General features: G+C 60.2%; 1 protein-coding gene across 3 annotated transcripts; it reads right to left on the bottom strand.

The window, feature by feature from the left end:
- Nucleotides 1–3,859: 3,859 nt before the first annotated feature.
- Nucleotides 3,860–14,510, bottom strand: LOC118015252 (cytochrome P450 11B1, mitochondrial-like). Of its 3 annotated transcripts, XM_035012043.1 has the most exons (9): nucleotides 14,093–14,505; nucleotides 13,497–13,652; nucleotides 9,309–9,508; nucleotides 8,974–9,177; nucleotides 8,544–8,698; nucleotides 7,297–7,463; nucleotides 6,789–6,867; nucleotides 6,493–6,690; nucleotides 3,860–6,244 (listed from the first exon to the last, which is right to left on the bottom strand). In XM_035012043.1, exons 1-9 carry the CDS (start codon nucleotides 14,329–14,331, stop codon nucleotides 6,131–6,133), a joined length of 1,512 nt encoding a protein of 503 aa, XP_034867934.1. In that variant the 5' UTR covers nucleotides 14,332–14,505; the 3' UTR covers nucleotides 3,860–6,130. The 3 variants fall into 3 exon arrangements, with proteins under 3 accessions (XP_034867934.1, XP_034867935.1, XP_034867936.1); XM_035012044.1 differs by lacking the exon at nucleotides 13,497–13,652 and having other exon boundaries at nucleotides 14,093–14,507; XM_035012045.1 differs by lacking the exon at nucleotides 6,789–6,867 and having other exon boundaries at nucleotides 6,154–6,244; nucleotides 14,093–14,510.
- Nucleotides 14,511–16,183: the final 1,673 nt, after the last annotated feature.

Below are 16,183 nucleotides of genomic sequence, written 5' to 3'. Positions count from 1 at the left end.
AGGGGGGGTGGCGAGGGAGGAGGGGGGAGTGTGCGCGGGCGTGGAGGAGCGCGGGGGGCGTGGCGGCGAAGGAGGAGGGGGAGTGTGCGCGGGCGTGGGGGAGTGGGGGAGGAGGGGGAGTGTTCCCCGGGAGCTGCCCTGGGCAGCAGGGCGGGGGAGTCGGCTGGGAGACGTGCAGGGGGCCGGGTGAGGGACGCAGTCCTTCTCCCTCTGCAGGTGTCAGCCAAGGGGGTCGTTCTCACAGTCGAGCTCCTCCGCGAGGGTGGGGTTTTCGTTCCGGATTCACGGAGGGCGCCCCGGCGTCCGCTCCGTGTCCGCTGCCTCCTGGCCCTGCCGCCAGCTCCCTCCACCTTGGTCAGGCCTGGTGTGGGACAGAGGAGGAGTGCTTTCCCTAGTGGCCAGCGACACGAGCCTGGCGCCCTCGTCGATCCGCAGCTCCCTCCGTGACTGCCCGAGTCAGCCTGGCGCGCGGCTTCTCGCGGGGCTTCGCGCCCGGCGCCCGCGTCTCCCCGGACCCGCGACAACAGAGGTGCTTGCGCGGAGGGCTGGCTGAGGGCGGCTCTGCCCCTCCGAGCCCTTTCGGGCACAGTGGCCGCGTCTGCCATCTGCGCACCCGTCGGGGGGACCTGAGTGTCGGCTAGGGAAGGCTCTCCTGTCAGAGTCTGGGGCGGGCTGGGGGGGGGAGCCCCCTGGGTACTTTCAGTGTCTTTGCTGCCCTGGATCCTAACCCAAAGTAGACAGAGTGGTGTCCGGCAGGGGGGAGGTCCCCAGGGGCTCCTGCGGAGCCTCTGCTGCCAGGCCTGACCCCTGGCCTCTGTGGGGACATGCCCTTTCTGCCTTCCCCCAGATATGGGTCATTTCCTGGAGGACTGTCAGGACATCCTGCCCTCCTGGGGAGTGAGATCAGTGCCTGGTCTGGACCATTCTGGAGCCCCAGGGCTTCCTGGGATTGGGCTCACTGCTCCCCAGACGGACGAGCGTCAGCCTTGCTCCTCCTGGGGTCTTTGGTGGGATGAGGCGGGCCCCAGGCGCAGCACCCCAGCAGACACCAGGCCAAAGGCTCCCCGAATCTGGGTCTTCCTCCAGCGGTATCTGCCACAAGAGATTGTGTGCCCCCTCGCGAGGAGGTGTGCTGGCTGGCTTCCCGTCCGGGCGATGTCCCTCCTTCCAGGCAGCCCTCACCTTCTGCCCTGGCTGCTCTCTCAGATCTCACCTGGGAGGAGGGCCAGGGGATGTAGGTAGCAGGTGTTCTTCTCTTGCCTTATCTTCGTAAGGACAGAGAGCCACTGAGCGGAAACAGATCAACCGCGTCTCACCCAGGGGCAGTTAGGAGAAGGAGGGCTGTAAAGTTTGCATGCCTGAGCACCAGACCCTGGAGCTCTGGAGGCTCCACTCGGGTGAGAAGCACAGGTGCACCAGAAGGGCTCCTGGGACAGAAGGCCTGAGGGTTTGGGAAGTCTCTGTTAGCAGAGCATCCCGGACCGGGCCGGTGATCGCAGGGGCTGGGCAGTGTGTACGCTGCATGTGCATGGCTCTCCTTGGGTGGGTGGGTACAGGGTGGCGTCAGGCCCTGGGGAGATGTTAGTCCAGTTTCCTGGAGGCGACGAGGGGGGCCTTGCTTCTTATTGCAACTGCTGAGGCGTGGAGGGAATGCAGGACACGGGGCTTCATAGACGCCGCTGAATCCCAGAGTTAGTCCCAGTCGGACCCAGAGTCCTTCAGGCAGTCCAGCTGGGGTCTGCTTCCCCAGGGCGGCTCCTCCTCCTGCCCCCTGCTCCCTGCCCCCCACTGGCAGGAAGGCCTCCTGCTGCCTGGCTTTGTGGGGGAGCCCAGGAGGACACAGGGCCATGTAGTCACGGGGAGGAGGGGTCTAATCCCCACTGTCCCACCCATTAGCCTTTTGTCCTCAGGCAAAGATCTTCCCATTTTGGGCCTCCATTTGCTGATTGATAAGGTGGAAGAATGACAGATCGTCCTCCATAGCCTTGTTGATATGTGACCATTAGAAACTGTGGAACAGGTAACACCTAAGGGCTCGAGGCTGCTAGTGGTTGATATGTTAAAGCAATATCATAACTCCCGTGGTTATGCCTTCAGCATGGTTTTGCAGATGAAGGAAAAATCCAGAAGACCAGGAGTTAAAACGCCTGTCCAGGCTCACAGAGTGGGGACTAACCCTGCGGCTCAGGCTGCTCGGGCTCCCACAGGGATGCCCATGGCGGGCCAGCAGGGAGAGCTCGTGGTCGCTGGAGGGAGCCTGGCCCTGGGCAGGAGCCCCTGCTGCTGTGAGCGAAGGCCCAACCTCAACACAGTGCCCTTGGCATATGCCGAAGGCAGAGACGGGCTGATAGGAAGTGCTGCTGAGGGACACACGCCACAGCCGGGAGCCAATCGCATCTGGACGTCCCAGTATTCCAGAGCTCAGTGCAGAGGGATGTGGCTCACGGGCTCTGGGGTCAGGGACTGGTCAGTGTGTCCGCACATGGCCACCGCCGCTGCTGGGCTCGCGCTCACGGTGTATATCCTGCGTCATAGCTCAGCTCACGTGCCTTTTTCTTCCCTTTAAAGGGAAGCTCTAGGCCCAACATGGGGAAGGGGGGCTCGAACTCAGGAGTCTGCCAGGCATCCGCCCCTCCCCCCCTTCCTTTCTTCGAAGCAGATTCTGAGTAGTCCCTTCAGCGAGGCTCTGTGGTTAATGGGCTGCTTGGTTGACATGTTTCCTTCAGCAGGTACTTGTGGCTTTGGAGGGGGCTGAGCTAGATTCCCGTCTTACAAGTCATTCCCCTCTGCATTGTGGGCACTTGTCCCCTTCTCCTCTGACATCTAATGATGTCATCACAGATGCAGGGGCATTTGTCTATGATTTCTATGTTTTTTTTTTTTTAAGATTTTATTTATCTGACAGAGAAAGAGACAGCGAGAGAGGGAACACAAGCAGGTGGAGTGGGCAAGGGAGAAGCAGGCCTCCCGTGAAGCAGGGAGCCCGATGCGGGGCTCGATCCCAGGACCCTGGAACCATGACCTGAGCCGAAGGCAGACGCTTAACGACTGAGCCACCCAGGCGCCCCAATGATTTCTGTTTTTGAAATATTACTTATTTACTTGAGAGAGAGGGGAGGAACAGAGGGAGAGGGAGAAGCAGACTCCCCGCTGAGCACAGAGTGGTCGCCCAGGACCCTGGGATCATGACCTGAGCTGAAGTCAAGAGTTGGATGCTCAACTGACTGAGCCACGCAGGGACCCCTGTCTCTGATTTCTAGAGGCTTTTAGACTTTTCTCTTCATTATTGTTTTGCTTAAAATACAGTACAATCTACACGTGTGCTATGTGGTCTATAAGTGTGTGGAGTGGAGGAAGGTGTTTGCAAGAACATGTGACCCCATGTACACACCACTATAACGGTGACCTGACTGGTTAGTACCTGGTGAACATCACTGTTGCAAACACTTATGTATGAAACTTACTTTCTTTTTTGGTTTACCAATGGCTAGCGTTCCAGTGAATGGACACACCAAAAATTAGCAAACCTTTTTTTTTTAAATTTAAATTCAATTAGCTAACATAGAGTACATCATTAGGCTTTTTTAAAATTTTATTTATTTACTTGAGAGTGAGAGAGAGCAGGAGCTGGGGTGGGGCAGCGGGAGAGGGAGAGGCAGACTCCCCGCTGAGCAGGGAGCCCAGTGCAGGGCTCCATCCCAGGACCCTGGGATCAGGACCCGAGCCCAAGGCAGATACCTAACAGGCGCAGCCCCCCAGGCGCCCCAGGGCAGGACTTTGAAAGACTATGCTTGTATCAGGAGAAGAGAAGGAAGCTGAGTTCTGCAAGGCGGGGGGTGAGGAGGAACAGCCACCCGTTCCCGCCTGAGAACCAGGATAAACGCCCTCACGTTGGCTTAGGACTCTTGTCCCTCGCGTCTTCGGGGAACCCCCAGGGTGAGTAATGAACACAAAAGGTGGCCTTGGGCAGGGGACCATGCTTGGGTGACTGGAAGGAGCCAGAGAATCGCTCAGGCGCAGCGCAGCCCCAGCCCAGGCCCCCCTGCCCGAGGAACAGATGTCCCGGTTGTGGACGTCTGCGGTGTTAAAGGCAAGGCTATTTCTGCACGGGAAGCTCTGACGAGGCACAGGAACGAGGATCATCAAGCGGGGTCCCTCCAGATCACCTGGAGGATTTTCAGAAAGAGCCCAGTGGACATGCGCAGCCAAAAGGTTCAGGGAATTCCAAGTGGGACACACGAAAAGGGACTTCCACGGAGCGCTGGACAGTGAGACTGCAGGAGCGCTGCGGACCAAGAGACGACCTTGACCCCGAGATGCTTTACTGCGAGGTTGTTTCCAAGATGTGCGCGGTCACTCCCAACCCCACATCCTTCGATGGGGGGAAGGGGTGCGGGCAGGGCCCGAGGAGCGGGGTTCGCGTGGCGCCTCTGCCATGGATGAGCCGCGAGGCTGTGCAGCTGGATGGATTCTCCGAGCCTCGGTTTCCCGGCCTGGGCCACACGGGTGAGCTCAGTGCTCCCCTGCCAGGGCTGCCCTGAAGAGGAGGGAACACGTGTGCCCCCACGGCACAGAGGGACACACACAGGCTCCCTCCAGGGGGGCGGCTTCCATTCCAGGCCTGCCTGCCATCTCGCGTCACGACACAGAGCAGGGCCTCAAGTAGAGAGGCGACTTTTGAGCGGCGGGAGAAGCAACCCGCGTTCATCGAGCGCCTGCTGAAGCAGAGAGCTGGGCACCTTCCAGATGCCAACCTTGCTGTGTCCTCCCCGGGGCCTGTGAGGTGGGAGTTCTCGAACAGAATGCCCCGGGAAGAACTCGAGGCTCAGAGGGATGAAGGGCTGGGCGCGATGGAAAGGCCGGGCCCCGGCTTGTGCCCGTGTGCCCGCAGGGTCTGGAGCCCCTCTTCTCCGTGGCTCCACGGCCCCTTCAGCTGTGCCTGGCCGGGGCGGGGGGAAGCCCACGCTCCTGGCAGCAGTCGTCCTCCACCGCCGATGGAGCCAGGAGGGTGCAAATCCTCTCCCTCCTCCAGGGAATCTGCGCGGGAACAGAGGCCCGAGGGGCACCGGGGTGCGGGCAGGGCTGGCTCAGCCAGGGTGCGGCCCCGCCTCCCTCCCTGCCTTGCTGTGAGCTCAGGGCCTGGTTCTCCCCAGGGGAGGTGGGGGTGGGGTGAGGAGGGAGAGCGAGCAGAGCGACCCCACCACCCAGCCTTGCCTCCCGGCCCCTTTCTACTCAGGGGGCGGGGGCACCTGGCCCCAGGCAGCACGGGACAGGCTGCTCGCTTCTGCCAGCTAGGAGACCCCAGCCGGCTCTCAGCTGTTCAGAGCCTCTTCCTCCCACGATGTCAGGGCCGGCCCCTCTCCTGAGGGCCACTGCCAGAGGGCAGCCAGGCACTGCACACAGGAGGCTTCACTAGGGGGAGCACGGGGCTGTGCCTGGCTGAGATGGCCCCAAGCCGCCTTCTAGAGACTTCTCTGTGGTCACCCTGTGGCCAGCCAGAGGAGTTCACCATCCTCCCTGCTTTCAGAGGAGTATCATTGGCCCAGATGTCCACGTCAGCTCTGCGGTGGCTCTTCTAATAAACACTGCTGCTGACCCACTTCTCCGGGCCCTTGGCTGGGTGCTTCAGCCACAACCCAGAAGACTGGCACTGCCGGGAGGAGCCCAAGTGGACTGAGCAGAACAGGTAGGGGGGTGACTAACAGCCCAGCTTGAAGCTTAGGCTGGGCAAGAGCATTGTCGAAAACCAGTATGGGTTTGAAATGGCAACAGGCAGGACAGGGACCCCAAGTTGTCAGCTCTTCATGGGGGCAGAGTTGAGTACAGAGGGGAAAAGCGATTGGACAGGGAGGCAGGGGGTGGGGCGGATCTGAAGACCCTGGAGCTAGTGTTGAGACGACAGAGGCTCAAAGGCCCTCCGATGGTGCTCCTTGCTGGAGAAGGTGCTGGTGGGACTGGGCACACAGCCAGGACCTGCAACCAAGGGTCATCCCCCTGACCCTTTGTGCAAGATGCTGGCAGCCCAGTGCCGTGGCTCAAGAAGCAGGGCCCTTGGGAGAAAACAGGGGTGGCCTGGGGTCAGGCAGAGGGGGGCTGGAGGAGTGGCTGGCCCGACAGCGTGGTGACGTGACTAGCTGATGGCCCGGAAGGTGAGGAGGGGGAGGGTGGAGGGTATCAGTATGAACTGGTAGATCATCTTTACATCCTCGTGTGTTAGGGTCTCCACCAGGAAGTTGTTCAGCACCTAGGACAGAGGCGCGGGTTCCGCGTGCACAGCTGGTCAGCCCCATGGTCCAGGCCTCGCCTCCCCCGCCTTCCTGGACCCTACTCCTTGGGCTGGGTGCAGCGAAGAAGCCAGTGGTTCCCAGCCAGGCCACCCAGCACGCCCAGCCCCCACCCCGCCCACAGGCCAGGCCCTGCCCAGTGGCATCTCATTCCCCACCCCCCACACCCCCCCACCCCGCCTCCGCGGGGCGGCCCAGGCCTGCTCACGTGGTGCAGCAGAAGCAGCATCTCTGTCTCTGCCAGGCGCCGCCCCAGGCACTGGCGCAGGCCAAAGCCGAAGGCCAGGTTGGGGGACCTGGTGCCAGAGCTCCTGTTGTCCAGCCAGCGCTGGGGATGATAGCGCTCGGGCCTCGGGAACACAGAGGGGTTTCGACCCAGGGAGTAGAGCTGCACCTTGACCAAGGTCTGCGGACAGGTGGGGGAGGGGCAGCGTCAGCGCCCCCCTGCGGGCAAAGGTCAGCGGGGCTTGGCGTCTGCTGGAGGGCCTGTGGGGCCCCACTCACCCCTGCCGGGATGTGGTAGTCCTGCAGCACCACGTCCGAGCCCACCTGTCGGTCCACTGAGATACCCACGGGGTACAGCCTGTGCAGAGGGGCATCCAACAGGGTCCAGCTGTCACAGGGACCCTCGCTTCCCTTCTGCGGCCTTCCTAGCCCAGAGGCCACCGGCCGAGGGGAGCGCCCCGCCACCCTCACAAGTCGCTTCTGGCACCAGGAAGCCCAGATCATGAGGAGCTGGTTCTTTGCACCTCCTGAGCTCAGACAAAGCTCTCCCAGCCTGAGCAGCCCCGGCCAAGGAGGGCATGGCCGAGGATGGCGCCCAGGGCGCTGGAGCGGGATCCCAGAGGAAGAAGTGTCCCTATCCCTTCAGGGAGAAGAAGAGGAGGTATGGGACATGCATCTTGGGCAAACTGCTCCTCAGCCCCAGGATCTGTCTGCAGGCCCCACTGAGCACTGCTCTCCAGACAGTGGGGCCAGGGCAGCCGGGGCAGCCAGGGTCTGCCACACTCACCTCAAGGTCTCCTTGAGGGCCGCCCGCAGCAGGGGCAGCTCTGTGGTTGCCCTTTGGGGATTCTCAGCGATCCTGGCCTCGGCCACCAGGCTCTCCTGGCGTAGGGCCTGCTGCACGTCAGGGTTCCGAGCCAGCTCGAAGAGAGTCATCAACAAGGGGTAGGCCGTCTGCAGGAGCCACGGGTGCAGGGCTCAGACCTTGGCACAGGCCATGCACCTCCGCCCCCCAGGGCATCTCCCCCAGGAAGATGGTCTTCCCCTGGGGATGGGTCTCCTCTGCTCCACAGTGACGTGCATGCCCAGAGAAGGACTGACCCTGGGGATCTGAGACCTCAAGATCTAAAACCTGCCTCATCTACTTCCCTTGAATCCCTCAGGGAAGGTGTCCCCAAGTTTGGTGAAGATCCAGGCCTCCTCCTCCAGCCACCTCAGGGCCAGCTTCTCACCCTCCTGGGGGTCCACCTACTCAGGTGTGGAGGGGTGGGGGCGCAGGTAGGGTATTATTCCACATCCCTGGACCCGTTGGGTGATCTCTCCTGGGCACCCACAGGTAGATCAGCCCAGACCCTGGGGTCCTAACATGAAGGGGCCACCCTGGACCCTAACTCTGGCTGCTCTTCAGCCTCTGCTCAGGGAGTCTCTCCACCCTGGGGTCTGTGCCTCTGCTCAGAAGCCTGGGTGCCTGGCCCAGAGGGGACCTCGGGGATGCGGGCAGATGAAGGTTGGGTCTAGGGGCAGGAGGCTTTGGCTGCACTCCACGCCCTGGGACCTGCCTGCACCTCCCTACACCCGACCCCTGCGAGCTGGGTTGCCATCTGCTCTCTCTTCCACAAGCTGGAGCCCCGTGCTGCCCTTTCCGTCGTCAACCCGTCACCTCCAAAGCATCTCTAATGAGAGCCAAATGTACTCTGTCCCTGGGAGGGGCTCCTTGTGCAGGTATCCCTCCAGCTGCATCTCAGCCCTCCCCTCTTCCCAGGACCCAGACGTTTGAAGGGGGTCTGTGCTGCTGCATGTCCCTGGGCCTCAGCCATTCTGCACTGGGCCTGGAGCACGGCTTCTCTCCCAAGCAACTGCCACCCCTTCCCTTGGAAGGTCAGCTCCCAAGTCGTGTCCCCCCCAACACCCCCCTCAGATCAGAGCCTTCCATTGGCTCCAAACAGGGGCCTGTAGGAGCCACTTGGCATGGGGGGATGCTGCCTGTAGTTGGGAGGCTCCGTGTCCTAGGGCAGGGCGGGTCACTGGCCTGACCGTGTCCACGCTCCCGGCGGTGAGATCGATGGAGTTGGCCCTGACTGACTCCAGGGTCATGTCTGCATGCATCAGCAGCTCCCCCACGATGCCGCTATAGTGCTGCGGGCGGCCGAGGGCCAGCTCCTGGTAGATCTTCTGGATGGCATTGTTGGCTGTGGGGCACAGAGGGGCCCGGGCCTGGTGCTGGGCAGCCTTCTCCTCAATCCCCTGCCCGGCAGCCCACCACACCCCCAAGACGCCCTGCTCCTGTGCCAGGAGCCCAGCCCAGCCCGGCCTCCTCGCCAAGTCTCTCGGGCCACAGAGACGCCACGAGCCCCCCGATGTGGCCTCGGCCCTCCCCCCAGACTTTGGGGAGTGAACACTGGGGACCCTGGTGTCCTTGCTACCCAACTCTCTTCCACGAGCTGGCCCCGTCTCTGGCCCTCACCATACTGGAAGATGTAGTCCCAGGACTCGAAGTGCTCCTTCCACACCTTGGTGCTTGTCCAGCGTGATAGGCCCCTGGGCATGAACATGAGCTGTGCGGTGGACTTCAACATGGCCTCCAGAGCCCGGATAAAGTTCAGGCTGGCAGGACTGGGGCTATGGCCGAGGAGGCCCAGCCGCTCTCCAAAAAGGGCTAAATTGCTTGCTGTGGAGAGGGTACGGTTGCTGAGCCCCGGGCAGCCAATGGCCTCACGGGGGTCTCCTCCCGCACACCTGCCCCGTGCCAGTCCCAGTTCCTGGCCTGCCCCTGCCACACCAAGCCCGGCACCTCCCTACCTTCTATGGTATAGTAGAAGATGCTTGTCTGGATGTCCAGGGTCAGACTCCCCCGGGCATTCTGCAGCACTCTCGACTTCAGGGCCCTTGAGAAATCCCTCGCCACCCCGTCCACCATGGGGATGTACTGCTGCACGGCCTGCGGCGACAGCACGTCTGGGTTGAGCTTCAGTCGGTTTGAGCGCCATTCAGGCCCATTTCTGTAGAGCAGAGAGAGGAGCTTCAGGGAAGCCAGGGTCAGCAGCTGGGGGCCAGCCCTGGACCCCATCTTCCTTGTCTCCAAGGGGAAGGGGTGAGGCAGGGAGCTGCCTGCTGGTCCTAGGGAGCAGGCTGCCCGTCTGTCGGCCTCGGCTGCAGCCCTTTCTCTCAGGGAGGCCTTGTGTGTTGTGCCCAGCGTGCTCCAGTCTAAAGTGGGTTGAGCCCAGAACCTCTGCCTGGCCGTGCCACATGGGTTTTTGGCGTTTGTTCGTGCACACCTACGGGGTCCCTTGCTAGCACATCAGCATCCATCTGGGCCCTCCCTTTCCCGGGAGGAAGGAGGGAGGCTGGCCCTCCTGTCGACCTTTGCTCACACCATGCCCCAGAGTGAGAGGCCCCTGGCATCCCTCACCTCCCACCCTCCCTGTTGCTGAGAATGCTGCCCCTGTGCCAGTCACACCTAGTCCTGCCCCCGCGTGTCTCCTGCTCCTCCAGGGCAGGAGCCAAACTGCCTCTCACGTAATATACTCCAAACAGAGCCCAGAGTTTTACTTCTTCTTTTCCAATTTGCATGCCTTTTATTTCTTTTTCTTGTCTGATTGCTGTGGCTACGACTTAAATGGGTAAGGAAGAAGTAATAAAATGTTCTCCCCACCTATAGATGGCATGATATTATATATAGAAAACCCTAAAGGCTCCACCAAAAAACAAAACAGAAACTAGAACTGATAACTGAATTCAGTAAGGTCGCAGGATACAAAATTAGTATACAGAAACCTGTTGCATTTCTGTACGCTAATAACGAAGTAGCAGAAAAGGACATGAAGAAAGTAGTCCCATTTACAATTGCACCAAAAATAACAAAATGCCTAGGAATAAACTTAACCAAGGAGGTGAAAGCCCTGTACTCTGAAAACTGTAAGACACAGATGAGAGAAACTGAAGATGACACAAAGAAATGGAAAGCTATCTCACGCTGAAGGTTCGGAAGAACAAATCTTGTTAAAATGTACACACGACCCAAAGCAATCTACAGATTCAGTGCAATCCTTATCAAAAGACCAAAACATTCTTCACGGAACTAGAACAAATGATGCCAAAATTTGTATGGAACCATCAAAGACTTGAACAGCCAAAGCAACCTGGAGAAAGAAAAACAAGGCTGGCGGTACCACAATCCCAGATTTCAAGCTATACGACAAAGCGGTGGTGATTGTTCTGGATGGTGCTGGCACAGAAGCAGGCACACAGATCCGTGAAACAGGAGAGAAAGCCCAGAAGCAAACCCACGACTGTATGGTCAATTAATCTAGACAGTCTTTTCAACAAATGGTGCTGGGAAACCTGGGCAGCCCCATGCGGGGGAATGAAACTAGACCGCTTCCTTACACTATACACAAAAATAAACTCAAAGTGGATGGAAGACCAAAGTGTGAGACCCAAAACCATAAAACTCCAGGAGGAGAACACAGGCAGTAATGTCTCTGCCATGGGCTGTAGAAACATTTTTCTAGACGTGTCTCCTGAGGCAAGGGAAAGAAAAGCAAAATTAAGCTATCGGGACTTCACCAAAATGAAAAGGTTTTGCACGGCGAAGGAAACCGTCAACAGAAGGAAAAGGGGAAGCTACTGAGTGGCAGAAGATATTTGCCAATGATACATATGATAACCTAAATATCCAAAACAGATAAAGAATTCATGCAATCGCACACCGAACAAATAAACGGTCCGATTAAAAACGGCAGGAGACCTGAATAGACATTTTTCCAAGGAAGACATAGTGATGGTCAACAGACAGACGAAAATATGTTCAACATCACCCATCATCAGGGAAATACATATCAAACTACAATGAGACATCACCTCACACCTGTCAGAATGGCTAAAATCAAAACCACGAGAAACGACAGGTGTTGGCAAGGATGTGAAGAAAGGGGAGCCCTCGCGCACTGTTGCTGGGAATGCAGACTGTTGCAGCCGCTCTGGAGAAGAGTATGGAGGTTCCTCAAAAAGTTAAAACTAGTTCCACTACTGGCTATTTACCCAAAGAAAATGAAAACACAAATCCGAAAAGATACCTGCACCCCGATGTTTATTGCAGCACTATTTATGATTGTCAAGATATATAGATAGATATTTCTATATAAGATGGAATATTACTCAGTCACTAAAAAGAATGGGATCTTGCCATTTGCAACAACACGGAGGGATCTAGAAGGTAACATGCTAAGCGAAAAAAGTCAGAGAAAGATTACCATAAGATTTCACTCATATGTGGAATTTAAGAGACAAAGCAAAGGAACAAACACAGAAAGAAAGAGACAAACAAAAATCAGAGTCTTAAATACAGAGAACAAACTGGTGGTTGCCAGAGGGGAGGAGGTGGGTGTGTGTGTGGGGGGGAGTGGGGGATGGGGATCAAGAGTACGCTTGTCATGATGAGCACTGAGTAATGTATGGAAGTGTTGAATCATTACATTGTACACCTGATACTAATATAACAGTGTATGTTAATTATACCTCAATTAGAAAGAAGGAAGAGGAGCAGGAGGAGGACAAGCAGGAGGAGGAGGAGAAGAAGGGGAAGAGAAGGAGAAAATGAAGAAGAGGAAGGAAAAGAAGAGGAAGAGGAAGAGGAAGAAGAAGAGGGGGAGGAGGAGGAGAAGGAGAAAAAGAAGAGGAAGGAAAAGAAGAGGAAGAAGACGAAGAAGAGGAGGAGGAGAGGAAGAGGACGAGGAAGAAGAAGAAGAAGAAGAAAAGAAGAGGAGGAGGCAGAAGAAGAAGAGGAGGATGGGGGGGGAGGTGGGGGAGGAGGAGGAGAAAAGCATTCTCCCCAACAGGGTGATGATGATTAAATTAGACCAGCTTTTCTCCAAGCAAACCAGAGCCCAAAGCAACGGGGGCTCTGCAGATGTCTCCAGCGAATGGTGGGGAGGGATCTGCATTCTCAGCCACATTCGAGCAGAAACACCTTCTTTTCTTCGGCTGGCTGCCTGCAGGTAGTGAGAATGATCACATGCACACACGTGCACATTTGCACACCAGTGCACACACATATGCCCAGAAAGGGGCACATGACACACCGGGACACCTGAATATGTGCTCGCTGACACAGACAACACACGTGAACACACCCACAATTCCCACAAGCATAACTCCCACAACACATTGGAATGCTCAAAACCATGCACACACACGCAGGCACAATCATACGTGTGCAGGTACATACAAAACCACATGCACGCACACACAACAATGAGCAAAAACATGCACACGTGCCAACACGCATGCGGTGGCATGAACACGAACGGGAGCAAGCCAACATGGGCAAACACACCTGCATTCACACGCTTATGACAGGTGAGCACACGTGAGCGCCCACACACACACCACAAGCATATTCCCAGGGCGCAGAGAGGTCCACCCAGTCAGACCCTCCCTCCAGACACACACACACACACACACACACACACACGGGCACACGCACAGACTCATGCTCATGCAGGCACCCACTTAGAGTCTAGCTTCTGAACAAAGGTGCCTTCTTCTACTGGCCGCCCTCTCCCCATCCCCCAGCCTCTCCCTCCCAAGCTACCTGTGCTCAACTCTAAATCCCGCAGGGGTCCTCCTGCGGAGGGTTGCAGTCCCGGGGGGCCGTGAGGCCCCGGCACACGCTGACATGGACGCCTGGCCAGTAACTCCCCTCCCCCAGGCCTGGGCTTCCCGACCTATAGGAAGGGAGAAGCCCACCCTGCTGGGACAACCTGCGGAGGCGGGCGCAGGGTGGGTGCTCCCTAATGGCGGTGGTCGTCCTTCCTCCTCTCTAGGGCCAGGGCCCCACCGCCCCTCCCCAGCCCCGGGACACACAGGCCCCCCCCCCCCCCCCCCGCACAGGCCCTGGGCGGGGGCGCCTGCGGGCTTCCCGGCCTCGCCATCCCTGCACCGGGCTGCGCCCCCGCCCGGCCCCCCCACCCCCCGACTGGCTCTCACAGCAAGAACACGCCACATCTGTGCCCACGATGCTGTCGGTAGGCCAGCCAGGGGTCCAGGGGCGGCCGCCAGGGCTGAGGGCTCTCCACTCGCTGCAGCCTCTCCACGTCCTCGGGCAGCATCACGTGCACCATGTGCGTCCCTCCCACGTCATACCTGCGGGACAAAGCTCAGAGCCCTGCTGGGGGGCCGTGTCCCACCCGGGGCCTCACGCCGCAGAACCAAGCCGGCCTGTCTCCTGTTGGCCTCTCCCTTCTCCCGGACGGTGGACCGGGGCTCGGAGCAGGCGCTCCCTCCCGCTGTCTAACCCAGGAAGCCTCTCCTGCTCTCCTGTCTGCGCTCTGCCCTCTCAGCGGCCAGCCGGGGAGCGCTCGGTCCTCACCAAGAGCCGCCGTGTCCATGGTCAAAGGCACAGAGCAGCTCCCAGGCCCTGCTCAGCCCCCAGCCTGCCTTCCGAAGGACGCGGACGGAGCACCGGCCGCCGGCGCCCGGCTGGGATGTGGCAGTGCGCCTGCACGGCGCCCAGCCGGGCCTCAGCAGCCAGTCTCGAGAGCCGGTTAGGGTGCTCTCCGCGAGGCGGGCAGGAAGGGCTTTACCTGAAAATGGGCCCCAGCTCCTGGAAGGTCCGGTGCATCTCCAGGTGGAAGTTCTCAGCGCCCTGCTCCTTCCAGATCTGCAGCACCCTCAGCCACTTGTTGCCGGGACACTGGGGTATGGCTTCGAAGGGCAGCACCGCCTTGGCGGCCGGAGCGGCTCTGGTGCCCAGTGCGCGTGCCCAGCTCAGGGACAGCCAGCGCCCTGCCAGCCACCCTCGTGCCTTTGCCCTGAATGCCATTCTGATGCTCCCTCCGCCCCCGGTCAGCGCAATCCTTTTATCTCGCCTGGAGGCCTGGACCGGCTGACTTGATCACGTCATGGGAGAAGCTGTCCCTGGACCAGGCCAGGAAACCCAGGGCAGGGGTCAGGGCTGGAGGCCTCCGGCTGGAGGAGGAGGAAAGAGATGGATGGGTGCCTTGTCTCGCACTTACGCAAGGCCTGCTGGCGGGTGGGTGTCAAGAGCAGGCGCAGGGTCTGGACTGGGGGCTCAGTGGGGTTGGCAGGGGTAGGGGCCCTTCCCTCCTCCCCAGTGGGGGAAGGGAGCAAGATGGATGGGTCCCTTATCTTATCAAGAGATGAGAGGGGCCTGGGCTATTTTCCTGTCCTTTCTACAAGGACCGGAGCAGGGAGGAGTGGGAGGGCATTAATCCCACTAACCCACGGGCCTTTTTTGACTGCTCTTCCCCAGCCCTTAGGCTGGGTGCAGGGGACCGAGACGTGAGCCCTGAGCTGGCAAGGGTCCCTGCCAGTGAGGGCTTTCAGTCCCAGGGGGGCAGTTAGAGGAATCCAAAGACCCACCTGGGGATGGCACTGATGTGGCCGAGGCCCTGTCTGTGTGGCCTGGCTGGTTCAGCTCAGGAGCAGGGAGTGCCCAGGATGCGAGGGTCACTGGTGGGGTGGCCTGCAAGCCACTCCTGGGGCAGGGAAGTTAGAGGCATGGCTCGCCATGGCCCACGCTTGGCCGGCCTGCCCGGGCCTGTGCTCAGTGCCCAGACCCTCCTTTCTCATCCTTCGCAAGCGTGCTCTCGGGGGTGCAGACTCGGAGCTCAGGCCGGGGGCCGCATTATCAAGTCCGTAGCAGGGAAGGGGGGGTGTGTGGGCACGGGCTCCCCACCCTCTGGGGGCTGGATCCACGGTTTGGGGTCCCAGGGCATCTATCTCCCCGACGCCTGGCGGCATTCCCACGAGGTGGCTATCGCTGTCATTGTTCCCATGTTCAGAGGAGGGGACAGAGGCCCCGGGCTTCTGTCACCTCCCAGGGCCCCCCCTCCAACTGAATCCGTTCCCTGCTCCTGCCCCTTCCGTGGGCTGGCGGTGGGGCGGGGGAGGAGTCAGAACTGCCAAGGCCCCTTCAGCAAGCTGAGACGTGCGCGGTGCCTCAGCCCCGGCCGGTATACAAGCTGTCCTCGGGCAGAGGGCCCGGCTGGAGCCACGCCGGCCCAGGCCACGCTGGACACTCCTGCTGCCCGTCCCTGCCCGTGGGCCCTCCAGCCCCAGCCCCTCGTGGTCTCTGCTGCCCTACTCTCAGGCCTGTCAGCGCTGTCGCGGGGCGCGGGCCAGCTTTCCGTGGCCCCACACAGCCTGCCACGAGGAAGCTGGGGATCCGGGTGGCCCGCAGGCAGCCTCTCCTGCCCAGAGGAACCGTGGGGCCGACTCCAACGGGGAGGTGCCGGCAGCAGACATTCCCGTACTTGCCCCGAACTCCCGGGGCCTGCCCGTGCCCCAGCCCCGGGACCCACGAGCGGGTCCCAGAAAACCTTCTTGCGAAGCTTCCTCCTTGGCGCACCCACAGGAGGGCTGTCAGTGCTGCCACTCCCCGCGGCCCCACAGGCCTGGCAGGCCCTCCCTGGAGGCCTCCTCTGGGGAAGGCAGCCCCTGGGGGGCGGGCGGCTGTCTCTTCTGAGGCCGAGCTGGGGGGGGGGGGCGCGGTGGGGGCCAGGGGCCAAGCGGGCCCAGGCCGGCGAGGCCCGAGAGCACAGGGGGGGCCTGAGAGGGAGATCCCCCGCCCTGGCACCGCCCCGCCGTGCTGAGGGCACGCCAGTGCGGGCCGGAGAAGAACCCAGGTCAGAGGTGGGCCAGGGGAAGGCCCG

This window comes from Mirounga leonina, unplaced genomic scaffold (genome assembly GCF_011800145.1).
Source record: "Mirounga leonina isolate KUSES-001 unplaced genomic scaffold, KU_Mleo_1.0 Mir_165, whole genome shotgun sequence".
Taxonomy (NCBI): Eukaryota; Metazoa; Chordata; class Mammalia; order Carnivora; family Phocidae; genus Mirounga; species Mirounga leonina.
Note: the sequence above shows the minus strand (reverse complement) of the source record. Positions and strands in the feature narration are given on the sequence as shown.

Excerpts from the sequence above, each read along its gene's own strand:
- LOC118015252 (XM_035012043.1), bottom strand. The coding sequence starts at position 14,331 with ATGGCATTCAGGGCAAAGGCACGAGGGTGGCTGGCAGGGCGCTGGCTG. Across the intron at positions 13,653-14,092 it reads GAGCTGGGGCCCATTTTCAG|GTATGACGTGGGAGGGACGC; the intron begins GTAAAGCCCTTC and ends TTTGTCCCGCAG. Across the intron at positions 9,509-13,496 it reads AGATGTGGCGTGTTCTTGCT|AAATGGGCCTGAATGGCGCT; the intron begins GTGAGAGCCAGT and ends TCTGCTCTACAG.